At 42.0% G+C, this 27,906-nt stretch overlaps 1 protein-coding gene across 1 annotated transcript in view; it reads right to left on the bottom strand.

The window, feature by feature from the left end:
• Positions 1 to 10,639: 10,639 nt before the first annotated feature.
• Positions 10,640 to 27,906, bottom strand: part of robo1 (roundabout, axon guidance receptor, homolog 1 (Drosophila)) — a 429,020-nt gene continuing 411,753 nt past the window's right edge. Inside the window, exons 23-31 of the mRNA XM_072460422.1 lie at positions 26,379 to 26,744; positions 25,653 to 25,769; positions 22,631 to 22,775; positions 22,088 to 22,321; positions 20,268 to 20,782; positions 19,778 to 19,927; positions 13,910 to 14,152; positions 12,945 to 13,147; positions 10,640 to 11,756 (exon numbers count right to left, since the gene is read on the bottom strand). Of these exons, the coding sequence (XP_072316523.1) occupies positions 11,742 to 11,756; positions 12,945 to 13,147; positions 13,910 to 14,152; positions 19,778 to 19,927; positions 20,268 to 20,782; positions 22,088 to 22,321; positions 22,631 to 22,775; positions 25,653 to 25,769; positions 26,379 to 26,744 (1,988 nt within the window). The 3' untranslated portion in view covers positions 10,640 to 11,741. The remainder of the gene's footprint in view (positions 11,757 to 12,944; positions 13,148 to 13,909; positions 14,153 to 19,777; positions 19,928 to 20,267; positions 20,783 to 22,087; positions 22,322 to 22,630; positions 22,776 to 25,652; positions 25,770 to 26,378; positions 26,745 to 27,906) is intronic.

The following is a 27,906-nucleotide window of genomic DNA, read 5'->3' as shown; positions in this document are numbered from 1 at the left end:
TGCCTGAAGAGTGGGTCCAGCTCGCCTCCGACGGTCCCTCTTCTGCCTGAAGAGTGGGTCCAGCTCGACTCAGACGGTCCCTCTTCTGCCTGAAGAGTGGGTCCAGCTCGACTCAGACGGTCCCTCTTCTGCCTGAAGAGTGGGTCCAGCTCCAGTCTCCTTGTGTCCGTCTGTCCGTCTGTGAGAGTCGGATCTCTCCTTCACTGGAACTCCTCCAGGTTTCTACGCTTTTTTCCCAAAGAGGTTTTTTTTTTGTTGTAGTTTTTCCTGGCCGAGAAGGAGAGTCTAAGGACAGAGGACCCTGGGACATCGTCCCTCGCCACCACAGACATTGTCTGACTTCATCGCCACCACAGACATTGTCTGACTTCATCGCCACCACAGACATTGTTGATTCATTTCTCCCTGTGGCCCTCAGAGGCAACTGTTGTTGTGATTTTGGGCCTTACAAAAATAAATTGATTTGATTTGATTTGATGATTTGATTTGATACAGCCCTGCAAGAAAATGTCCAACATTTAGGAAAGCCTTTTCAGAGCTAGTTCCTTGCAGGGTGTGCCAGCTAGTCTCCACAAGAAAAGCGATACAAGTACGATATTGACTGCAAACCTCATGTGAGAGTTGGACTGGAAAATGTTCAGATTATTTAGTTGAACTGGTGTCTTGTTGAAAAGGGGCTAAATAAAATGTACCTAATGTCTCCTCCAACTTGTCATATTAATCTCATGTACTGTCAGTCAAAACAACACATTTCCCAAACAACTAAATTTGCAGGGAGGCACACCTTACTCTCTTACTCTACTGGTGTATAAAATATTCTAGAAATGATCATGCCGTGCGCATTCATATGGATCTGTCAGTCATAGTGAGTGAATCAGCTCGTTGGTGTATGGCGGTTTAATGGCACAGGCCTGGAGCTGACCCCGGGGCCCCTTCTGGCTGCGCTCCTGACACACACAGACAGATACCGGCAGTGTGGTAGGGGGTGTGTGTGGGTGCTCCAGGTGAATATGCATAAGCGTGTGAGGTGAGGAATGTGGGTGGTGCGTCTCATCAGAGCAGCTAGTGTGACCCGGGATACGCCTCCTCTGGTTAACATGATGGATGTAGGCTGGAGATAGTGTCACATGTGTTCTGTTTTAGAGTGGGCTTATTACAGAGCATCCTGGGGTGGGGGGTGAAGAAAGCATCTTAACGTTATGGTTATAATTGGTTATTGTTTGTTTTAATACTGGTTAAAGGATACATCTTCTGCATTATGTGTATGTTATTGTCCTTTAAAGGAAACATAGTATGTATTTTTATGCGCTCAATATTGAACTATAACATAGTTATAGATCATCATCAAAACTTTGATTCAAAACGGCTTTGTGATGGAAACAAGTCGATTGAGGTCCTGTTAAAAACAGCTGATAAACCCTGCCCTTCCATAGACATTTCAATGTAACAAGTAGCAAATTGACATTGTTGTGTTTTGATTTTTTAAAAGTGGCTAGATTTAAAACTCTACCTACCTGAGCTCTACCTATGACATCACAAAACTGACATTCCAAAACATTTGGAATTAAGTGTTTTTGAGGCTTAGAGGGTGAAGATGGATTCATCAAGTAACGTGAATCTACGAAACGTCTGAGGAATAAAGTCTGGCGGTAATGCAACACTCGGATGCCAACCGCCATAAAACAACAACAACAACAACATCGAAGCTATTACAACTTCATGTATGTTTTTGATGAGAGAAAGTATTTGTGTCCTCAATCTTAAAAAAATAAATAAATAGGTTGTGTTCACATTATTATTTGACGTCCTAACCTCAGATGGAGGGTGAGGGCATGTAACTCAATGGGAGATTTACTGCCCACAAACATTAAACTTTCTCATTATTTGTTTGGGATTGGCTCCTCCAACTTGTCATATTAATCTCATAGTTCAAAGGACACATTTTATACATTATGTGTATTGTTATTGGCCTTTGAACATGCTCTTGAGTTCTTTGGTTTTGCATCTCTTGTTTTAGAACAAAAACAAAACAAAATTACATTTGGATCTCTGCTGTTTCCCTCGGGACTGTGGGCTGCAGAGGAAATTACAACGTCTTTGGAGTTGAATAATGGCACCAGTTTCTGAATCTTTTGTTTTCCCAGGATAGCCAACATGTTTGGATGCTACGTACATGCTCTATTTAAAAAAAAAATACTTGAAATTGCAGTATGTGTGTCGGACCAGATATTTATTTTAACCTGCGTTTAACTAGGTAAAAAACATTGCGATATAAACCTCTTTTTTCAAAGGTAACCTGGGCCAAAGTATATATATTTGTAAAAAAAACTATGGGTATGCATGCTTCCATTCAAATACTATTATAATAAGTTACTAGCAAAATATATGAATATAAATTCAAAATCTAATTCTATAAAACAAAATATGCCACTTTACTTCCAACCAAAATGTTCACTTGATAAACACTATTCATAATGTACTCTTAAATTTTGTTAAAATAAATTATATATTTCAGGGCTTCTCCAAGGTTCTCCTCAAATGTGATGAGTGCGTCTCTCCCATGTGTATGTGATATAAGGCCTGGGACTGTCAAGAGAAGTCTGTTCTTAAGTCTAGTGGTATGGATGCGGTTCTCCGGAGGGGCACCCAACTGATTTAGACGAACCTTGTAGAGTTCTGCCAATTCTGCTAACCTGAACACTTGTGCACAATCCATATCTCTCCTTTCCTCCATAAAGGCCACAAGCAAATGTAATTCCTTCCAGACAGGCATCTTCTTGTGTGTCCTGTTGCATTGCTCTCCTGGCCATATTATAGGCAAGGCAAGGCAAGGCAAGTTTATTTGTAGAGCACATTTCATACACAAGGCAATTCAAAGTGCTTCACACAGCAGGAAAAATGCATTCAAATCACAAAGAAATTACAGAAACATAAATACAATAAAATTAACTAAATTAAAAATTATCAATCCAACTGATTGTCTAAACTAATAAAATCACAAACAAAAGAGAAGAGTGCAAAGAAAAAATCCTTTCAGTCATATGCGCAGCTAAACAAAACTGTTTTTAGCTTAGATTTGAACATTGTCAGAGTAGAAGCCTGTCTCACATCTTCAGGAAGACTGTTCCAGATTTTAGCTGCATAAAACTGAAACGCAGATTCCCCATGTTTTGTCCTGACTCTGGGCACCAGCAGGAGGCCGGTCCCTGAGGTCCTCAGAGTCCGAGATGGTTCATATAGCACTAACATATCCAAGATGTACTTTGGTGCTAGGCCATGGAGAGACTTGTTCACAAGCAGACCTGCTTTAAAGTCTATTCTCTGAGCCACAAGGAGCCAGTGGAGAGACCTGAGAACAGGACTAATGTGATCGTACTTCCTGGTTCAAGTCAGGACCCGAGCAGCAGCGTTCTGGATGTACTGCAGCTGTTTTACAACTCGTTTGGAGAGGCCAGTGAGCAGGCCTTTACAGTAGTCTAATCTACTGGAGACAAACGCATGGATAAGTCTCTCTAAATCTGGTTTTGACACTATATTTTTGATTTTGGCAATGTTTTTTAGATGGTAAAAAGCTGCTGATGTTATTGATTTGACGTGGCTATTAAAGTTCAAGTCTGAGTCCATTAGCCTGAGCCCCCAGATTTCTAACTTGGTTTGTAGGTTTTAGAGTGAGACTCTGGAGGTGACCACTAACACTTTCTCTTTGTTTCTGTGGGCCAAAAATGATTATTTCAGTCTTGTCTGAGTTCAGCTGGAGAAAGTTGTTTTGCCTCCACAAACTGATCTGTTGGATGCAGTAACAGAGTGAATCTACTGGTCCATAGTCACCTGCCGACAATGAAACATAGATCTGAGTGTCGTCTGCATAATTGTGATAGGACACATTTTCACTGCGTATCAACTGACCTAACGGCAGCATGTAGAGGTTGAACAGAAGGGGACCCAGGACTGACCCTTGGGGCACTCCACAGGTCAGGGTCATGTGGTCTGAGACACAGCTACCAATTTCAACAAAGTACTTCCTGTCTTCCGGATAGGACCTTAACCAGTTTAGGGCAGTGCCAGTGATGCCCACCCAGTCCTCTAGTCTCTGTAAGAGGATCCCATGATCGACAGTGTCAAAAGCAGCACTCAGATCTAACAGAATTAAGACTGAGGCTTTGGCCGTGTCAGTGTTCAGGCGGATGTCATTTGTCACCTTGACAAGAGCAGTCTCAGTGCTGTGATGAGGTCTAAAACCTGACTGAAAAACATCAAATGAGTTGTTTATTAAGAGGAAATCTGTGAGCTGTTGGTAAACAACCTTTTCAAGGACTTTGCCCCAAAATGGCAGATTAGAGATGGGCCGGTAATGACTCAGTACTGCAGCATCAAGACTGCTCTTCTTTAGGAGTGGCTTTATGACCGCAGTTTTCAAAGACATTGGGAATGTTCCAGATTGAAGCGACATGTTTCCATGCGTCTGTTTACTCTTTATATGCTGCCATTAGGCAACATTATCAGAAAGCATGGCATTAACTTCCACTGCTATGCAGATGACACTCAGCTGTATTCATCAATGAAACCTGATCAGAGCGATCAAGTAGACAGACTTAGTGCTTGTGTGAAGGAGATAAAAACCTGGATGACACTTAACTACCTGCTTCTTAACCCTGAAAAAACGAGGTCATTGTGCTTGGCCCTAAGCATCTACGAGACGCTCTATCTGAGCAGATAGCCACACTGGACAATGTTAGTGTAGCCTCTAGTTCTACTGTAAGAAATCTTGGAGTCTTATTTGACCGGGAGCTCTCATTTAAAGCTCATATAAATCAAGTCTGTAAAACAGCCTATTTCCATTTGCGCAACATAGCCAAAATCAGAAGAATCCTGCCTAAAAGCGATGCTGAAAAACTTATCCATGCATTTGTAACGACTAGATTAGACTACTGTAACTCCCTGCTTGCAGCGTGTCCTAAAAGCTCCATAAAAAGCTTTCAACTGGTTCAAAATGCAGCAGCAAGATTATTATCAGGAACAAAAAGAAGAGAGCACATTACGCCAGTGCTGAAGTCTCTTCACTGGCTCCCTGTCGAGTTTAGAATCAAATTTAAAATTGTACTCTTGACCTACAAAGCCATAAATGACATGGCCCCATCCTACCTCAAAGATGCTATAGAACCATATCATCCAAACAGAGCTCTTCGCTCTCAGAATGCTGGCCTTCTGGTGGTCCCAAGAGTCTCTAAAAATGGCTCCCGACCCATGTTAAATATGCTGACACTCATTTAAGTCCAGGCTTAAAACGTTCCTCTTCGAAATCGCTTATGGTCAGACTAGTTAGGAACAGAAACATAAACCCACAGCTTTAGCTACACTGCCCTAGGAGTAACTATGCTGGGGGAAGTATGTCAGCTTGAGCACTATCCTCTTCTTCTGACTACTTATGCTATCAAACAATATTTATTTTTTTAATTCCACTTGCAAACTGTTCACCGCCTTCTTTTTCTTTTTCTCACTCCTGAGGACCTGTGGACCCAGATGTCCCTCTCCTGGTGAAGTGGTCCCTGCCCTGTGTAGACGGTCCCTCATCTGCCTGAGGAGTGGGTCCAGCTCGCCTCCGACGGTCCCTCATCTGCCTGAAGAGTGGGTCCAGCTCGCCTCCGACGGTCCCTCATCTGCCTGAAGAGTGGGTCCAGCTCGACTCCGACGGTCCCTCATCTGCCTGAAGAGTGGGTCCAGTTCGCCTCAGTCGGTCCCTCATCTGCCTGAAGAGTGGGTCCAGTTCGCCTCAGTCGGTCCCTCATCTGCCTGAAGAGTGGGTCCAGCTCGCCTCAGTCGGTCCCTCATCTGCCTGAAGAGTGGGTCCAGCTCGCCTCCGACGGTCCCTCATCTGCCTGAAGAGTGGGTCCAGCTCGACTCAGATGGTCCCTCATCTGCCTGAAGAGTGGGTCCAGTTCGCCTCAGTCGGTCCCTCATCTGCTTGAAGAGTGGGTCCAGTTCGCCTCAGTCGGTCCCTCATCTGCATGAAGAGTGGGTCCAGCTCCAGTCTCCCTCGTGTCCGTCTGTCCGTCTGTGAGAGTCGGATCTCTCCTTCACTGGAACTCCTCCAGGTTTCTACGCTTTTTTCCCAAAGAGGTTTTTTTTTGTAGTTTTAGTTAGAGTCTAAGGACAGAGGACCCTGGGACATCGTCCCTCGCCACCACAGACATTGTCTGACTCCCTCGCCACCACAGACATTGTCTGACTTCATCGCCACCACAGACATTGTTGATTCATTTCTCCCTGTGGCCCTCAGAGGCAACTGTTGTTGTGATTTTGGGCCTTACAAAAATAAATTGATTTGATTTGATTTGATGTTGACTATGTGAGTGAATAGTGCTAACAAACTGTTCAGAACAGACTTTAGAAATCTGGTGGGTAACACATCGAGGCAACATGTAGATGAACTCAGACTGGTGATGATCTCATGGACAGTTTTGTCAGTTACTGGTGCAAAGTGAGTTAGCTCTAAGTGTCTTGGTGGTTTTAGGGTAATTTTTTGCATTGTGGGATTTATAGCATTTTTAATGCCCTGAACTTTGTCATTAAAGAATAATGCAAACTCATTACACTTGGATGTGGAAATGAGTTCTAACGGCAGCTGAGCTGGAGGGTTTGTTAATCTGTTTACTGTGGCAAACAGGACACGCGAGTTGTTACTGCAGCTTCCAATTATTTCAGAAAAATATCTTTCCCTAGTTCTACATAAGATTAGGTTGTACATGTTCAGCTTCTCTTTGTAAATCTCTTTTTGAACCTGAAGCTTTGACTTGCGCCATTTCCGTTCGGCCCTGCGGCACTCCCTTTTCTGTGCCCTGACCGAATCATCATTTCTCCACGGCGCCTTCTGCTTATTTTTAACCATTTTAGCCTCCATAGGGGCGATGGTGTCCAGAACATTCAAAACACTAGATGTAACAGAGTTCAACAAATCATTTACATTAGAACATGAGACATTTTCAAAGTTTATCATTTCCATAAACAGTGCACATGTGCCATCACTTATGTGTCTCCTCTGAACAACTGCAGGAGCAATATAGAGTTTGTTCAAACAGTTGTGGTGGTACTTAGCCTCCATGGCTATCATGTCTCCAGGCGCAAGCTTGGCCATAAGCTTTGTGTTGTTTAGTTGTGTGGCACACTGTCTAACATTTATATCTAACTGTTTAGTCATGACCTCATGGAAGCCTTTGGGACCGGCAGGAACGTCACAGAAGAAACACAAAGATTCTTCAACTTGTCGTATTGAGCCAATTGAAGAACGTGTGTGTATGCCTGATGTCTTCTGCTTTTCTGACTGCTGTTTCAGATACCTATTTAGCATGCTTTGGTTGAACATCACCCTACATCTTTTGTGCCACACTGCCTCATTAATAACTAGGGCTTACTCTATTCCCTTTCCTTCATCTAGTCTCGTCAGATTAAGAGGCAATGGAAAGTACTCTGCTTCTTTGCATAGGAGTAAATATTTTGCAAGTGATACAAAGCCAGCACCAACTGGTTTATTTGTGGACCGGATGGGACTTGTATGTCTGGGTCATCACTTGATCCTTCTTGGCACAAAGCACAAAATGTCCAGTTTGTTGTACATGGCATCTTTGGCTGTTTGGGCTCCTGTGGTAAAGAAGTATCTACAAGCGAAGGTCGTTTAGACATGTTCACGGTTTCTTGACGGTAAAGCTGAGTGCAGGGAAGCAGATGTGTTAAGCATTTTTAAGTTTCTACTCTACATTTGACCACCACCATATATCAAAGCACCTTATATGGACCCTGAAACAATATAAAATATGAGTGTGACCAATGCAGAGACAATGAACGACTTACAACTGCTTATTCCAGACAAGTAATAGGTAAATGGCTTTATACATGAATCACTCCTTATCATAAGGAATTTTGGGTGCACCATTAGATATGCATTTGCATATGCATATGCATAAGTCAAGGACGGGGTATTAATCAGTATTTGATCATTTTATACATTATAATTAAAGTGATTTTGGTATATTTAAACACATTTAAACACACGAGAAGCGTGGTTAAAGTCACCAGAAACGAGGAAGAGAGCCTGTGGGTGCTGTGTTTGCAGCCTACAAGTGCAGGAGAGCAGTGCTTCACTAGCATATTCAGTATTGGCAGACGGGGCCACATAGACTGCGATCAAAATCACATGTGAGAACTCCCGGGGCAGATAATATGGCCTCATGCCAATAGCCAATAGTTCAATATCCCTGTTACATAGCTGCTCCCTCACTGTGCAGTGTTCGGGTTTTGACCAGCTCGTGTTCACATATACAGCCAGACCTCCACCTCTTTTCTTCCCGCATTCTCTCATTCTGTCCGCCCGCAGCAGGTAGCAGAGAAAATTGTCCAAACCTACAATAGAGTCAGGCATTTCTGCTGTTAACCAGGTTTCTGTGAAAATCAAGACGCTGCTGTCCCTGTAAATCCTCTGGGACCGCATGAGGCTCGCTCCCGTCATTTTATTTTGAAGGGACCTCACGTTACCCATGACTACGGCGGGAACCGACTTCCTGTTTGTCCCTCTCTTCTCTCGGAGTTTACGTCCAGCCCGTCTGATTTGTTTTGCTGATGTTTTATAGTTACTATATTGTAGTGTTACAATGTTAGTGTTTGTCTGTCAAGCAGGCACAAGCCATTTGCACTGTTTCCACGCCCAGTTTTACATAGCACCACTGAGCACCAGTTGTGATTGAAATGCAGTCAGGTCTGAGCGGGGCCATGAGCTCAGAGCCGAGTAGAGTAGAGTAGAGCCAAGTAGGGACTAATGGAAAAGGGGCAATAGTAACCTTCAGATCTCTGCATGAGGACACAGATAGGTTAGCGCACAACCACAAAAAGTAGATAAAAGTAATCCAGTGAGTGAAGCTCAAAATACTCAAAGACGGCATCACAGCGTTGGGTGAGTCTACCACAATGTACAATGATAAACAGAGAGAAGTACACAACTGGTCCAAAACTCTGACACACAACATTGAACCATTTATACATGTTTAAATGAAAATGGATTGTTTATTGTGTCAAACGCCCTGTCGTCTGATGCAGGAGAGTCTTGCCCATGGACAAAGCAAACCATCAGCCTTTTTGTTGAATCATCCTGCATCACAGATTGTTGTCGGCCTATGAACAAGTGGAACAAACTTTTCATGACTCGGGGGTGTCATTTCACAGATTTTTTGAGATTGTGTTCCATACCATCAGCAGTTTTCTCCATATTGCCTGATAACAAACGTGATCAGGTCGAGTGGAGTCATTTTGCTGCCTCTTTATTGCTAATTGGCTACAGTCTATCCTGTTAAAACGAGAACAATCTCTTCAGTGTTTAGTCAAAACTCTCCTCAGACTCCAAATTACTTTACTAAATGCCACGCAGATGAGTGATGGGGACATTTTACATTGGGATTACGGCATGTGGGTTGTATGAAGCTGGAGGATATGAAGGATAGGAATTGAACAGCTGCATGGTCAGACAGCTATTTTTATTTAATGTGTGTTACCAATGTACATAATCGCTTCATCCACGCTTGTTTCATTAATCCTATTCACAAGCTTGTCTTCTCTGCTCCTTTGAGCCTCACAAAAACACTAATTTTTCAAAATGTACCATATTTTTGAAAACAAAAGTAGAAATCCTTTTGTGCTGTTTTTAGTCCATAAATCATCCCCAGCCTAGGGGAGTATTTCTGACTCAAATCATCATCATTAGCATTAGCACATTAGTCCTAGCTGCTGCTGAATCAGTAGCCATGTGGTTCGTAGCTGATTGGTAGAAAAATATCAACAATGCGCTGGCTAGAAAAAGGTGACGCCCCCCAGGAGCGCTGGAAAAAGACCCGAAAACTACCCATTTTTAACAGCTTAATGTATATGTTCAAGACAACCAATAGCGTTATCTGAAGCACACAGGGGCTCCTTCATAACTTCAACTAGCACATTCTGCAAAAAAACGAAAATCACACATTTGAAAAAAAAAATCTTATTTTCGCTTTATCTCTGTTTGGTCCAGGCCGACTTGTAACGACTTTTACGGTGCTCCGTCACAATTAGCTTTTGCTTATTTCCCCATGGTAATTCCCTTTGCGGCCAGTAGCTGGAGTGCTAAGACTCAGTCAGTATTTTTCAGTATAAACATTATTTTAAGTTCTAAACCATGAGATGCCAAAGCAAAGGTACAGAGCAAGTTTAAAGGCCAATCAAAATACCAATAATGCGGAATTTGTGAACAAACTAGTCCTTTATTGAGAGCTTGAAGGCAACACAACAGGCTATCTATATCATATCTGCTATATATATCTATCTATCTGTGGTGGTGTGTGTATAGCACAAACACACACACCAACCGTCACAATCTTGTTCTTAACAAGGATTTGTTCATTTCTAAAGCCAAGCCTGATTTAATATGAATGTTTACACCATTTTACACCACATTTCCAGTAGGATTGTTTTGATTCAAATACTACATCCTAAAATCTACATAGAATAAGTTTCAAATTGTATAAAAATTTAACACGTTTTTTTTATTCACCTGTAATGTCTTACCTTAGGTTTAGACATTAAATCACAAGTCGTAACATTATACCGAATGAAACACTCAAGAACATTTATAGTTTGAACTTTTTTATTGATCTTTTTTAGTTCATTTTTATTTTCCGCCATAAGAAACAAATGTTTGCAGATGTCCTATGAATAAACAACAGCACCCTCCCTCACAAGAGTCCAATGCCCTCTCAATTCATGAAAAGATGCTCTTCCATTCCGCTCGCCTCCTCTCCGACTTCCAGCGCCACAACGCCATTTTGAAACCACTTAAGTGCATTACCATCCCGACTTGTAAAGACCGCTTAACTCACGGCCAATTTCAAAAGTTATTTACATTGCAGATACAAATCTATTCCCGTCGCTCGAACCGGAGAGGCGGCCAATCAGAATGTGAGCAATTTCCTTTCAAAAAATATAATAATTATTAACAAAAAACATCCTTCGTAAACCTAACTCCGCCGCCAGTTTCAAGATTAACTACACTCATTTTTGTCATACCTGTTTTCCTCCAGTAAGACAAAAAGGTTAATAGATAAAAAATGGTTTAAAATAAAGTTTAGTGATTGTGCTTTTAAAACCAAAGTAAAACATAGAACAAACATAGACCAAACAACAACACGACGCAACAGTGCATTACGAAAAATTAAACAAAAAATACAGAAACTCTCCCAAAGTGGCACTTTCTCGGGGCAGCTAAACCATATCGCAATTTACAACATGGATGGAAATGGTAAAATAATTAAATTCATTTCATTGTTTTTAGCAAAAAAGAAAAATCAAACAGGAAGACAAATCGAGGTACCATCGCAGGTCAAACAATTGGACGTTACATTGATATTTACAGACCCAAAAACGCTTGCAGCTTTTCAGTACAGTCCAGGTCAAGGCAAGCCGAGTTATGTCAAGGAGATGACTCCGTATTGCATTGGAATTGAACATAAATATACTGGGATACTCAGGATTCCACGCAACATTCTATTGTCTTTGAACAGATGTAGAAAGTTAGAAAAAACATTGGTCGGTTTTGATAAAGGAACACATGTACTGAAAGATACTCAAGTCCAAATCCAAAGTCGAATATGGACAGATTCCAAAGGGTGGAGAACAATGGCGCTCCAAACGAGGACAAATCAGAACAATTCTTCGAAAGGTCATTTAGGTCTTCAGCTCTCAATCATCTGGAAGAAAAGAGAGAGGAGCAGTTTAGTAGTGTATGGGACATTTGATACCCAACAGGCACATGACAGAGGACTGAATTAGCAATCAATATTACTTGTATTTGTTTAAATTCAAATGAATAATAGGAATTCTGGACCATGGTTTACACGTAACTCTGGTGAAGCCTGGTCATTTCCTCTGAAGCTGATTCTTACTTATGGAACAGAGACATATTCCTTTCAGTAAATTATTATCACCTGCATATTGTATCTTAATTGTTTTTTGTAGTAGGACTATAAACCAAGAATTGAAATGTGTTGAATCATGTGTCCCAGAAGTGTGAGCAGCTCTGTGGCTCATTGTGTAAAAGTGCATGGCTAGTAAACTGCAGATCCAGCAGCATAGGTATAAAAGCACACAAGCCACAAATGTAAAACAATCTCTGCTTTTTATGGTTAAAATAGGCTTCTAGACGGATAATATCCTGGAGCAGAATCTACACTTTATGGACCTGATGGAATTATGTGAAACATTGGGTTGATTCTCGGCGCACTGGACACGTAGAGGAGGATTAAATCTAGGCTGCTATGATGTTTTTCTGATGTTTTCTTCTCCACGGGTGGAGTGGTGAGTCACGCATGTTTTATGTTCTTTTATCATTCTGCCAGTCAACACTTTGTGATTAGAATGTTTAACATGAAACTAAATACCCTTAGCCTTAGTCTTTATAACAAATCCATTCGACTTACAAATGTGAGCCTTTCAGATGGTGGACAATTATACATTTTTACTCTATTTAAATCCACATTTAATCTTTATAACTGCTAGAGTTGAAGACATTAAAACTATGCATTCTACAGTGATATAGGCCTATTTAGATGTACTGCTGATTAACCTTTTTCTGGGAAAGCAGCGTTAAATTAAATGTGATGCCATGCGTTAAATATGAATGCTGTATTAAGGATATTTATAAAGGCATTGAGATATTATATGTCTGGGCCTTCTTAAAATGGCCAATTAACACAATTCAGGCAAATAACACGATTGTTGTGATAAAAGCGAAAAGGCCTGACAGAAAGTCTATTAAATTTACATGGAGACATTCTATTATTGAACATTAGAGATATTTTAAAGCTCTGGGTTTCACTGACAAACTTGGACTTGACCGTATCAAGTCTCATACCTAATATAAAGTCCCCCAGGCTCACCTCCCGTTCTTCCTCTCCTGCTGTGAAGGCCCCCGTGGTGCTGAGGCTAATGTCTGCGGGGGGGTTCCTACGCCCGGGGCCCCCCTCTCCTCTCCTGCGGCCTCCCGACCCCCTGGAGGACATGGAGCTGGAGGAGCTGGGGTCTCGTGGGCTGTTCACTGAGGGGAACTGTGGTCGGCTGTAGGGCACGATGTCCTCTGAGCCTGGGAGAGCCGAGAGAGTCCGATTAGAATACAGATTAGACTATGTACCTGGAGCTCATTTTGTACAAGTTAAGAGCGTTATAGTTAATGCTGAAAATAGTCCCAGAATGAAAATGTGGAAGGAGGACACAGGTGCTATGTGTGAGAATAGGCTAGGGAAGGTGAAGGATGATGGGTGATGTGTGTTTTTGTTTGCAACTCTCTAAATATTTTCAAAGGCCCCAATCCTTCTAGTCCTAAGTTTAGACTTGACTTGTCTGTCTATGCAAATATACTTAGTCTATAAGGCTTGGTCTACTCTCAATCAAAGCAGCTTTGAGGGAGAACACTGTCCTTGTTGTGTCCTTGTAGTGTCCTTGTAGTGTCCTTGGTGTGTCCTTGGTGTGTCCTTGGTGTGCCAAGGTGACACCAAGTTTGCTTGGTGTGTCATTGTTGTGTCCTTGTTGTGTCCTTGGTGTGTCCTTGGATTGTCCTTGTAGTGTCCTTGGTATGTTCTTGGTGTGTCCTTGTAGTGTCCGTGGTGTGTCCTTGTCGTGTCCCTGTTGTGTTCTTGGTGTGTCCTTGTCGTGTTCTTTTTGTGTCCTTGTAGTGTCCTTGTTGTGTCATTATAGTGTTCTTGTAGTGTACTTGTAGTGTCCTTGTAGTGTCCTTGGTATGTTCTTGGTATGTTTTTGGTGTGTCCTTGTAGTGTCCGTGGTGGGTCCTTGTTGTGTCCTTGTAGTGTCCTTGTTGTGAACTTGTAGTGTCCTTGTGTGTGTGTACCTGTGTGTTGCCGGGCCTTGTTTCCTTTGCCTCCGTGGCTCACTGCTTTGTCTTGGCTCTCCTGCCTCTTCTCCGCAGAGCCGCTCCTCTGGTCGGACCCATCTCTGGGCCGGTAGCTGCCCGCACCGCCTCGCTTCTCGCCGGACTTTGGGGACACCACCCCCCGCCCCTCCATGGCCGCCCGGGAGGGATGTGTGGGGGATTTGAGTGCGGCCGGAGGTGGGACGGGTGGAGGCGGCAGATCTGGACACAGAAACACAACGGATTGTTTAAATATTGAATATATCATATAGGAATGTATAGGAATGTATTATACATTATATTACATTACATTATTATTTTTTCAGGCAATACAGATCCAATATTTGTCTTGCTGCTATTGCCAATAACTAATATTTGCAGATACCAATATTTAGATTTTAAAATCCAAAGTAAATTCCACAAATTTTAACTTTACAAACTTTGTAAAGTAATATCAAAATATATTGCTCTGAGATATAACAATGTGTTGCATGATTGTGTAAACATCCATATATTAAACCTAATTGTTCGTCTGTTTTCTTTATTACTCATTAGGCTTTTCAAAAAGACAAATCTGATGCACTGAGGACAAACTGGGAATTGCCATAAAAAGTTAAATGGAAAAGTAGTTTCTCTGTTGTTGCTCCAACGTGCACATCTGAGCAGGGGGAGATAAAGGACACCTCAGCTCACCCCACGGCAATTAATTTCCTCAACACACAGACTCAAAACATGTTATTTGAGGAGAGAAAGGTCGTCGGCTCAACAATTTTTATTAGTGATAAATGTGATCATAGCTGCAGTGTTCCTGTTGTTTTTTTAGATGTCAGATACAAACTAACTATTTAGCAGAATTGTACACTTTTATTGTAGAAAAAGTTTCAGTTGTAGTCATCTGGACTATTTAGAAATCCAATTCTCATCTTTTTCTACAATGGAACAGTGGGTCCAGCTCGCCTCCGACGGTCCCTCTTCTGCCTGAAGAGTGGGTCCAGCTCGCCTCCGACGGTCCCTCATCTGCCTGAAGAGTGGGTCCAGCTCGCCTCCGACGGTCCCTCTTCTGCCTGAAGAGTGGGTCCAGCTCGACTCAGACGGTCCCTCTTCTGCCTGAAGAGTGGGTCCAGCTCGACTCAGACGGTCCCTCTTCTGCCTGAAGAGTGGGTCCAGCTCCAGTCTCCTTGTGTCCGTCTGTCCGTCTGTGAGAGTCGGATCTCTCCTTCACTGGAACTCCTCCAGGTTTCTACGCTTTTTTCCCAAAGAGGTTTTTTTTTGTAGTTTTTTCCTGGCCGAGAAGGAGAGTCTAAGGACAGAGGACCCTGGGACATCGTCCCTCGCCACCACAGACATTGTCTGACTTCATCGCCACCACAGACATTGTCTGACTTCATCGCCACCACAGACATTGTTTGACTTCATCGCCACCACAGACATTGTTGATTCATTTCTCCCTGTGGCCCTCAGAGGCAACTGTTGTTGTGATTTTGGGCCTTACAAAAATAAATTGATTTGATTTGATTTGATTTGATCCTTGTACATTCTTGACCATTGCTGTCCCCTGCTTTCTTAGGTCTGTCCTCTGCCTGTAACCTGCACGACTCCCTTTGCCCGTGGACATGTGTCATGTCCTACAGCCTGTAGCCACATGAGGCCCCAGCAGCACGCATCACATCCTGAGCTCCCCAGTCTCCCCCTGAAGGACCTCCGCAGTACCATGATCACACTATGATCCAACCCATGACACAGTTCAGAAATGAAGCAAGCAGCCATTGTGCATGTTCACTTTAGCTGTCATCTTCCTAATTAAGTGGTGCATAGTGTTGTACATGACCCTGTAAGAAACACTTTTGCTTCCATCTGCAAGTAGAAAGTGTTTAACGGCTAGTACAGTTCCCTACATTAGCTCCAGTACATTTTCTCCAATACGTGCCAGCCCTGAGACCTAATACTCATAAATACATAAATATGGCAATTTTGTCTCGGCACAGAATACAAACATCAAGGATTCATGGTTTTATTTTGCTGCCTCATTAAAATGAATGTGACAGAAAGTTTATATCAGGTTGTGAGCGCAGCTGTTCTAAACTAATGTCACTCATGGAATACTCTGGTAAATATTCTACAGAATTACATAATAATCAAAGGCAATTGAATCTCCTCACATCATGATTGATTTTTTTGTCGGAATACATTTTAAGTAATAGATATTCTTTCTTTCTTGCCATCTCCCTGATGAAATCTGCCTCCACTCCAGCTGAATACAGAGAACCAGTCGATGCCATCCAGTGCGGAGGTGGCTGCACTGTTTTTAATATCCCCAGCTTCCCTCCGGAGTGCTGCTCGGCCTGCTCCGATCAATGTTACAGCGCGTGAGATATGGCCCCAGAGCTGAGAGGATTTATGCCCAGGCCCAGGCAGTGTCCGCAGGCTTGCCAAAGTAGAGAGTATACCCTGGCTCTGGAACTTAATGAGACAACCAAGGCCACGCTCCGGGAGAGAGGGGATGGAGACATGTATCAAACAGAGATGAAAGAGTGAAGAAAGGAGAAGAGGAGAGGAGGCTCAGGAGATGAGACTGTTCAAATCATATTTTGAATAATGAGCTGTGGGCTTTCAAGAGCCACAATTGTTTTTCACTCTAAAGATGGGATGGTAAAATGAAGTTAAGGTAATATATTTCTATTGTATAAATGTATCATAAACATGTGTCAGTTGTTAGTCTACTTCAAATGCTACGGCCCTGTGACTGTTATTTCTATTTAAGGCGAGACTTTGCAGGTCATGAAGAAAACATCTCAACTTCTGACCAAGATCCTGACTGAAGAGCATGAGAGATATCAATTTGAAACTCCTCCAATTGTTTCCTTACATATAGGGATTGTATGTGTACTGTAAATCACAAACAATTGCACACGTTCGGGGGAATATAAGTCTGAGAAATGTTTCAAAATGTTCCAAAAACATTTACAGAGGGAATTATCTATTTAGTATTTGAGTTTTGAGATCTTACTGAAAATTGGCCTAGACCAGTGGTGCCCAAGGTGGTGCCCGTGAGCCAAACTTCCATTGTGGGCCAAATTAGTGAGTGTTACATTTTTGGCTTAATTGATGAAGATAAAAAAAACATTTCTAGATATTTGAATTTTGTCATTATTTACATTATTTGGAGTTAAACCTTTAATAAATCAGGCGTATGTCAAAAACGGCCTCTGAAGTTACATTGTCCCATAAAACATATTTAGGTGCAGATTAGACAATGTTGTTGTTTCTAGGTGAAAGGTCACAGTAAATGCTGAGAGAACAATCTAACCAAAAAACCTGTAGATTCTCCATATAAAAGTTATTTTCAACATTGTATACATATGTAAGTATATGTATAATGCATGCAATTTGCCACCAGCCAGCAAATGCTAAAGTGTCATCTTCCATACTGCAGATGTCCCATTCCATCTTAAAAAAGCAAAGCAGTCCGTTCAAGGCCCTAATAGAACATTTCTTACGATCTCCAAAATATAGTCTTTCCTTCCTGCTGCTGTCAGACTCTACAATAAACACTGTTAGCCCTGAACACGTAAATACTGTCATACCCATGTGCAATACTGACTTAATCATGTGCAATACTGTCATATTCATATTCATGTTCAATACTCATATGCAATAATGTCATATTCATGTGCATATAACTGCTGTAAATAAGAGTGTTTACTTTTTCCACTGTTATTATTATTGTTTAGTTTTATTTTATTTTTTTTCTTCCTCTTCCTTATTAAGAATATGAGAGGTTTTTGTCTATAAGAGTTTTGTTTATAAGAGCTTTTCTATTTCTATTTTTTTTTTAAAGCTTCTATTAGTTATCTGTTCTTGTACTTCTGTACCTACTTGCGTTGCAACACCGAAATTCCCCCATTGTGTGGACAAATAAAGGCTTATGTTATCTTATCTTATAGCACCAGTTAGCGACACCAGTTAGCAATATCAGAGCTTCTTCTGGTATTTAGCGCTTGTTCGGTTCATGCTTAGTCCTGAACTTTGCACCGAGTTGTAAGCCAGAACACCTGGGTACGTTTCATTACAGCCACCCCGGCGACAGCACACCAAAACTGGGCACGGCTCCCGAGAGATGAGCCCCCCTCTGGAGCTCTGCCACCAGCCGCCGTAGTCTGCTCAGTGCTGGAGAAGATTAGGATAGAAGCCATGTCTGCGCGCCTATCACCACGAAAGGAGGTGATTAAAACTCTGGCTGATGATACAGGCAGTTATTGGAGAACTAGACTGTAATAAACCAGGCTTTCTACTTCCATTAGGCGGGAATGGGAGAGCCACTGATACAAAGTGCCCATCTGCCCTGTGTGGACAGCTAGCACGCAGGGTCTTTATGGGGATATGGTGATATAAAACGGTTTCTGGAGGAGGGCCAAAGAGCTACAGTGCCAAGCAATGCATGAGCTGAGGTGGCAAGAGGGTGAAGCAAGTAGAGTAGTAACCAGTGTTGTTACTCAGAGGTAGTTGATGTACTCCCTCATTCGCCCAGGAGTGGTACATAGTAGAAACAGCTCCAAAGGTAGTCATCTGGCACTGTTTTTGGAATCAGGACGTTTCGACTCCCAACCAAAAGTCCATTTTCAGTTTGATAGAAATGGTGAGGGTTGCCAAAAAGTGATAAGTTACCAAGCCTTTGAAAAACAGCACAAAAAAGCAACTGCAGTCCCACAAAAAATGTTAATTAAGTAAGAAACTAGTTATACCTTGAACAAGCACCGATAAGATGTGTATATTTTTAGGTGCGGTAAACGTGAAAATTATGTTTGAAACGTGAAAATAGAACTAATTCATTTTAAACTCTTCACAGCTCCACATGTATCACTCACTTACCTAATGGATTCCCACTCACGGTTCACGGGCACTTTTCACTTGTCTCTGAGCTCAGAGCGAGTTTTGCCGTTCCTGGGTAAAGCTAACAAACATGCTACGGAGAATAAAGCGCTTTATGTTTATGTGGTCATCTGAACCTAATTTTCACCTGGAAACCGTAGATGCTTTTACAGTATATACATGTACTGGGGCAAAGCAGGTTTTATTTTATTACATGCAAAAACAGGTACATAAACTAGTTCTGTTTTTCACAATTCAAAACAGTGAATATCCGTTACAGCGCCTTAACAGTAATAACGGCTATAAAACAGTCATTACTGGGCCTGTTATTGGGAAACAGACCTGTTAAAAAGGCTAAATATCACCACTTTTATGACATGAAATTGCAGCTTAGGAGCCAAACCAGACCTTAATAGGCCTGAACGACTCAAGCTGTAAGAGTAAAACTGTCAGACGACGTTGGTTTAGGGCAGGTTTCAGTTAGAATTCCTCCCTTTAGGGCAGGAGCTCAGAAGAGTATAAATGATGATGCATAGAACACGGGAACCTTTTCTACAGCTGTGGCTGTATCTGGTGTAATTACTTACTAAATTAAAGAAAAAGGTATGTATTGAAACGCAACTTCTGATACATTGTATAGATACGTTGGAAGTCAAAGGCAGGTCTCCAGCGCCTTCCCTCAAATAGGCATCCAACTAGAGACGGTTGACACCACAGTCAGACCGTAGCTTTAGACGTTGTCATAAGTGTGTAATGTAACAAAATTGCCAGAACTTCACCCACAAAAACTGTTCTGACATACGTGATTAAAACACAGTATTGCCCTCCAGTGTGAATGACAAAAGCTGTTTCCCGCCATTTTGCTAAAGCCAGAACATTAACACCCCAATAATCGATCCCATTTCGTTAGATGGAGAGCGACAGACGCCAAGAAGCTTCACGATTAAAATCAGAGAAAATCCTGGTATAAGGACGTACCTTCATTGTAAGGGTCGCGCCGCTGCCCTCCTGGGTGCTGCTTCTGCTTCTTGGGGGGCCTCCTCTGGACAGCTGCCATGCTCATGTTACTGTCGGTGGACACAGGGCTGGCTGGGCGCCCACCTGACCCTATTATTTGGTATTTTCGTGCTGCAAGAACAAGCAGTAATATGTGATTCATTTGAACACATCAATGTTTTCTAATATTAATATGGTAATCTAACTCTAAAAGGCATTAGTTTTTTGTCTACTGTGACACAGTAATAACAGTATATAGTTCTTCAGATATTGATTTTTGTGATAAACATTTGAAGCTAATTTTTAAGTGTTAGTGTTTTAGGTGTAGTGTCTTAATATATTGACGATATATACATAAAACTGTTCACATATCCTATACCATATGTATGAACAGAATGCCTGAATTCGAATGGTCCATAAAGGTCCATAAATGCCTCTGACCCCTTAAATAAGAAAGTAGAGACACACCCACCTGAGTTGGTCCCACACTCCTGCCCCTGCGTGCCGTGGTACTTGGGTCCCACCCGGAGTCCCTGGTACTCTGCGGCCGCCGCCACTGCCTGGGCGAAATCTGTGTCTGTGAAGAATGACCCGTCGGATGAGCTGACCGCGCTGGATCTGCCCGATGACACATTATCCTCCTCGGACGCCGACCCCCACCCGTTGATCATGGAGCCGGTCACAGAGCTCTCCAGGTCGCCCATGCTGGAGGCGGGCGTCTGCTCCATGCCCCTGAGCAGCAGCCGGCGGGGGTGCGGGTGCATGTGGGGGGGCTGGGGGTGCGTGTGCGTGTGGGGGTGATGGTGGTGGTAGTGCATGTTGGCCACCTCGGCGTCCGTGTCGTCACCCTCCTCATCTCCCTCCAGGATGTCCTCCTCCGTCTCGTCCAGCCCGTCCGTGTCCAGGGCGAGTGGGCTGGTTATGTAGCTGTACGTGTGGGAGGGGGACAGGGGCCGTGGAGGGGGCGGCGGGCTCATTCCGTGACGTCTGCAAAGTGAAATACAGTCTTACTATTTAAACATTAAAGGTGCACTACTCAGTGAATCAGGACTATTCTCGACTTTCCTTCCCATTGCTCCTTATGTTAGTGCTTTGTCCTGCATGTTCCACAGTATGGCAGTGTAACTGAATAAATACGTGATAGATAATGCCATATTGACAGATTTTATGACACTGTGATTGTGTGGTGTTGATACTTTTGTCAAGTTGCAATATTTCAACAGTCGAGAAAGTAATGTGGTTTCATAAAACCCATTTTCGACAAGGTGGCCCTCTATGAACTTGTATTTCGTTGATATGTATTACGTGAAGTCAAGTCGGGGAGAATTAAAAGTCTACAGCCGCACTGAAATGGTTCTGTGTGAGAAGCAATCAATCTGATGTCTGACAGGCGCTGCAGTTAACGGCCGACTACAGGTGAATGTTAAGAAGGAGAGCGTTTTTTGCATTCCATGTTTCTGCTTGTCTGCGTCGTCCATCGTTGGGAGGCCAGTCGCCAAGTCCTCACTGCCTTGGCTCTAATGTTTAGTCACATGATGCAGGACCAGTCTGAGTGCAAAGCTTTTACGGCTAAAAAAAAAACCCAAGAACACAGAACTGACCTGTAACTTGGCTTGGTGTATCGCCTGCTTGTCTCCATAGAGATTCCATACTATGGGACATTCAATGTAAAACAATACCATATCCATGGAGACAAACAGGAGATGGATAGTTAGACTGCCCAACTAAAAAATAACAATAAATCAATATCTGAAGAGCATGTATTGTTTTGGTTGAGGAGTTCATTAAGTTCAAGTTGAGTTTTATGAAGTTCTTTGTATGTGGCTCTATTTGGCATTTGAAAGGCTCTTCACATCCGGTCGTAGATGTAAATTTTTTTTTTTATTGGAAGAATAAAAGATGATCTTGCCTCTTAAAACCACTTGAGCAGTTTAACACCCATATTTTCACTCTGTGCATCGATAAACAGGAAAAAGCTGAATGTTTTGCCAAGTCTGTTGGTTTAATAGATAAGACGCTGCATTTCCAGTGATGATAACTTCATCAAAAGATGAAAAGTCTGCTTTTTGCCGTCTTGTTTTCACCGGCGTTCTCTTGCTCAAAAGTGTTTTGGGAGCTAGCATTTCTCAGGGTCCGCGTTGGATTGCTTAAACAGACCGGTACAATTTTCGTCAGTCAGTGGAGAAACTTTCGGAATGTCCCAATCTGCTCCAAAGTGAACCAGTCAGCTCCTAGTCGCAAAAATGAGACCAAAACTAGGTTCAGTAACTGAGAAGCCCCTCCCTCTGATACCTGCGCTCGTGGCTGTCGTGTGGGTCATGGAGCATGGGCTGCATCTCCTCCTGCGGCGAGGGGGTCAGGGTGGCCGTGGACTGGTGGCTGTAGGACACTGCTGCTGGGGAGGACGCGGCCCCTCTGATGGGTGGTGTGGGGCCCCTCTCCATCTCCTCCTCCTCCTCCTCCAGCTCGTCCGGCTGTAGGTACATGTGCGAGGGGGGCATGGGGCACTGCATGTCCGGGTCACAGCTGACAAAACACAAGATATTAACTATTAACTATACTTTTAACATTGATCTTTCGATCTTTGTATGTTTGAGACACATCGGTGAACTTATTGGAAAACAAGTAAAAACATTTTTACGCTGAATAACCCAATTGTTTTGACTGCCAGTCAGAGGCACAAGGACTTGCTAATACTATATATGTCTCATACCAATCAAGACCAGACTAAAGCCATCAGGACCATTCTAGATGTCCTTAAAGATGATTATTGGTCTGTATCAATGCTAAATTCCTTATTTCTGGGTCAATGTTTTTACTTGAAATAGCCCGTACCCGTCTTGCATGACCATGGAGTAGTCGTCCGTGGTCCGGCCAGGGGGTGGGTTAGCAGGGGGCGGGGGCAGCAGGTCAGCCCAGTTCATTGTGCTTTGTTTGGGTAGTTTGGGCGTCCGCATGCCCTTCTTCTGGCCCTGGCTACCTGCTCCAAAACAAGAGACAAACCCATCAGTCAAACAATTTATATCCTGTACAATGTACAATACACAAGACACGAAAGTATACAGTATGTATAAACAACCAGGGAAACCTTAGGGCATAGGTTTGTTTTAATGAAGCTGAGGGACGAAACATGTTTGTTGTTCTTTGTTGTCCAATACAGAAATGTGTGTTTGTAGACAAAGGTTTCTAATATAATGGTCAAAAAAGGTGCGTTGTTTGAGGCGGGTTGATAAATACACATTGTTGCTAATTCTAGTTTGAGATGGTTCTTAAATGAATAACACATAGGAATGCACAGATACCAATATAGGTTATCAGCTCAATAACAGGCGCTTGTACTCATACAACCCAAATAATGATTTTAGTAGAAATGTAATTAATGCATTTCTATGTGCCAAAGTAGGCTGTATTACAAAAATCCTATCCATGGGTTGCAGCTCCCTGTTACAGGCAAAATGTATGTGTATATTATAGGCCCAAATGGCAGCTAAGAGCAAGAACAAACTCACTTTGTAAAGAAAACTCCAGATAACATATTACCTAGTGAAATATTTTTATAAAAGGCTTAGGCGGTCCTCTCGTTGAGCCCAGTGCATTCAAACCACTCGCTTGTTAATTGATGTAGAAAAACTATCAAGCAGCAATTTTCCCCCTGTGCCCAAAAGGTTTTCCGAGGAAATAGCACAAACGGCTCCAATTAAACCAAACTATCAGGATTCCGGAGCAATGAGCTGTGAGGTGCGGAGAGTGCTAACGGCTTTTGGTTTTTAATAACTTGAAAGTTCCAGCACGGTGCAGAATTGATATGTGGCATTAGTGTAGCAGCCTATAATGTCGTCTGCAGAGCGCCGCCATTTGTACTTGTCCACCAGCAGACATTAGTGCGCCGCAAAATTACTGCTCCGATTATACTGCCGTAAATGAAGGATAGCCATGCAACACGGAATAGGCAAAACAAATGTATGCATAAAGAGAAACAGACAAAAGTGACAATAACTTGAATTCAGAATATTATAATGTGTGTTAGCTAGCTTTGTGACGGGTCATTTGAAAAAACAAAATAAACAATTATGTTCACAAATGTGGATTGTCCTGCCCATAATTACAGTTGTTTAATGCTTATTTCAAGTCTTAAACAGTCTTAATCTTTATGAACAAATAGTATTAAGAATGACTTAGTAGAGGGGGTTAAGCTTAAGAATTGGGGGTTAGAATTGGGGTTAGAGTATGAATTAGTTACTAAGGCTGAATAATTCTCAATTAACTAATTGTTTAGTATGAATTAAGTCTTTGTTCATGCGTCATTAAGGCTAATAAAAGTGCAGTTATTTGTGTAAATGTATTTGTTTAAAATGTTAAAACTCAAAAAACAAAGCCATACACAAACACAATATTTGTCCCAATAAGCAAAGACATAAAATAGTTAAAATAAAACTACAGGGATCAAATGTTTGAACACAAGTAATGATAAAAAAATGTAAATAGTTTAATTCATTGCATTGAACAAGCAGACGATAAAATCAAAGCATGTCACAGCTTTGACCAGAGGCTGTTTACCATTTGTGTTTGAATTTCTCCTGGCATCTCCTTTTGAACCGCAATTTAAGATAAGGCGACATGGAAATTAATCACATTACCATTTTAAAGCACGCCTTATTAACTTCTTACCCTGATTTATTGCTTTTGAGGAAAATTGTTTTTTTAAATTACAGTGGGGGTAGGAGAGATGATATGGTTCACAACAAGGGAAAAAAAAAACATGGAGAAAGAGTGAAAGAGAATTGTGAATTAACATTATAAAGAAAGATAGAGGGACGCAGGTGCTAATTTTCTAAGATCTAGCAATTAAATAAACTACAGACGTTATTATTGGATAAGAAAAGCAGTGAATGAAAAATATATTAATTTTGCGCACCTTCAAGATTTAAATGTGCGGCTACACCTGTATATCATTTACATACAGCGGCAACAACAACATACTAACAATAATCATAAGAAGAAATAAGAAAAAAAGTCTATCATTCACACTTTATATTATCCAAGCTCACAAAAAACATATATCTGGAAATATATGTTGATTTGTACTTCATAGCCATACACTTTTTATTTGTTTGCTCTTATGAAAATTTAGCCATTACATTTTGAACCAGCCTCTGATTGGGCCCGCTGTAGAGAGCAGTGGGCCGCTGATGTGTGACTAAAAAGAAAGGATTATTCTTCTATAACATCCCCCAAAGCCCCTGTTAGACACCATAAATAGATTAGTGCCATTAGGAGGAACCAGCACTTTGTTTCAGGAGCTAGTTTACACATCACCACATTCATCATACGGCAAAGCTAATAAACTTTATTAGCCTACTTGCAGACTAAACGTTAGCCTCATTTTCTACTGTTCAGGTGCTACGTTTTAGGATCAGACACAAAGTGCATGCTCTTGAAAGGTTTGAGGCAACTTTTCCCTGCTTTTAAGTGTCAATGACTCGCCTACAGTTGATAAGAGTAAAAACCCAAAATGTCATTCTTCATTTTCAGTGAGACAAGTGATGAGACTCATGCCCATGATAATAAGGGTGTAGTCTTGAGACAGGATTTGAAGTTGACAAGGGAGACTGCGGTTCCTTGAGGAAACCCATTTACCCGTTTCATATACAAATCAACATTTGAAGAACGCCTGAGAGATAAACTCCTGAAATGTTCCTCTGATAACTTAATGAATGCATTCACAACTAACGTTGCTTTATAGTTGACAAATTCTGTGCATTTGAGAATGTTCTGCAAACTAAGATTATACTTAGTATTTCTAAACTTTTTAATATAGTATCTAATCCCCCCTCTACTGCAATGTCCCATGTTTTACCTGAGGTGCTGCTGCTGCCCCGGTCCGAGCTGTTGTAGGACCCCCCAGTGTGGCTGTCATGGGGCTGGTTATACGGGATGGTGGCTGGCATCGGGCTGTCTCCTCCTCTGTAGCGGTCTGAGCAATGAACAAAGACAAGAAATTTACAAAAATCCCCAAATATTTTCCCAGAATTTCAGCTTGAAATATCAATAATCAGATGTTTGTTGTTGTTTTTTTATTTTTTTTTAGTTATAACTAGACGTGATTTTTTTGGTCTTTTTACCCTTTTAGGAATTTGATCCAAATCAATCACACTATGGAACATGTACTGTATTTTTTAATAGCAAACGCAACATGCAGTTCATGCTCATGCAGCGCTCAAAACTATCAACATATATATGAATATTTTGTGATAGCTTTGTTTGACCCTATTGTTATCTTTGTCATTTCATACAAAATGTGCTACCAAAGATAAACGTTTCGGCCGTGATCACAAAACAGCTCGGAAAGCTTTTCAGACCTGCCCAGTTTTTAGATTCGGACATCAGACAAATACAGAGAGATGAGAGAAATGCGCTTTGAGAGGCAGGAGTGAAATGTCAAACAGGAGCATTATGGAAGAAAAGGAAAAAAAAACAGGAATAGATGTCTCTGAAAAAGCCAGGAAGTGGAAAAAGCTGATGGAAGATGAAGACTTGGAGAAGGTTTCGTAGCGTCTGCTGCAGATGTTTCCACCACACTCACCCTTGTTCAGCTTGTTCTGTTCCATGATGTTCTGGTGATGCCCGGGCTTCCAACAGTGCTTTTCGTTGAGGTCCCCACCACCCCCCAGACTTCCCCCTCCCCCAACCCCGCTGCCCCCGGTTCCAACTCGGTCCGGGTTGACGTTGTTGCCCAGTATGGCGGACTGGATGAGCTGCGTGGTGGCGTAAGGCGTGGGTTGGCCTCCAGGACCCATGAATCGTCCGTCTTTGAGGTTGGGGCTGTTGAAGGTCTTCATCTCGTTGATCTTATTGGACAGATCCACGTCGCTGTAGACCCCGGACTCTGGGACCATAAGGTTGGCCTGTTTGTTGTCCAGCTGGTTGTTGTAGTTGGCGATGCAGTCGGCTGGGGGACATGGAGGAGAGTTGGTCAAGGATGTCCACTATCACCACCAGGAATCGCTGTACATTTAGGGAGTATTTGCATCTTTGTTTGGCTTATGTTGATGGCCTTTTTCTTTCCAGACTTGGGGCTGACAAAAAGTACACCTTTTGAAGACCTTTTTTGTCAAGCACATCAAACAGGAATAATAATTTTAATCTATAGACCATCAACTCTTACCTGGAAATGTAACTGTGAAAATAAAGCCTTAAATGTTTAAAAATAATCATCTTTAACCATAAATTTAAAATAAAATAAATTCATCCTTCATATTAACTTACTCTAATATACAAATTTAAAGATGCTTCGCATGCCAAATTATAAATAATATATGTACTTGTTTTATATAATGTCAAAATGGTATCGCATACATATATGAACTATGATTTTTCAATGAGTGTTTAGGACTTAGGACTGTAGTGGGTCTAGCTATCTTTAGTCAGTATATTCATATTATTTGTTTATTTGCTGTATGTTAATGAACATACATGACACACATGCTGTAAACACGCTGGATTGTAGCCATGGGCTAATTTGCATCCGTTGTCCCACATTCACTCTCACAAACACTCTCATTCATACACCACGTACACGTACACTGGCAAGGCTTCTGCTTGTTATGTTACGTTTGGGAATATTCTAATGGGGAATATGGCAGCCAAGAGGAAAAATATACGCACAAATTTGGCTATTTTTCAAAAATACAAGATCATTTGAATGTGTATATTACAGTTAAATTAGTTTTATTATCCACTGAAGGCACCATTTGGCAGAAGAAGACTGAACCTTTCCTAGCAGAAAAAAACTGTTCAACACGAGGTGGCATCATTTCAAAAGGTGGCATTAATGAAATATGTTTTGTAATTCCACTGGTCCAAAGAACTTAACTGCACATTTCAACACGCACAATTTTACAATCGATCATTTCGCCAAACATAAATCTCTTTACTGCCGTGGCCGTTCTGGCCTTCTCCCTGGGCTTCAGCCATAACTCAACGCTGGCTGTCACCGCCCCCCCCCCCTTCGCATGCTGTGGGCCGGTCCCTGCTCATCGAGTGGGACAGCGAGACGTGTTGAAATCAAAGGCAGCACATCTCATCTGACATATCCAATTTTCCCCAGCTCA

The sequence above is a fragment of the Eucyclogobius newberryi genome, unplaced genomic scaffold, assembly GCF_026437365.1.
Source record: "Eucyclogobius newberryi isolate DKJ021-1_F unplaced genomic scaffold, fEucNew1.0.hap1 SCAF_10, whole genome shotgun sequence".
Classification (NCBI taxonomy): Eukaryota; Metazoa; Chordata; class Actinopteri; order Gobiiformes; family Gobiidae; genus Eucyclogobius; species Eucyclogobius newberryi.
This window is presented reverse-complemented; position numbering and strand designations above follow the sequence as displayed.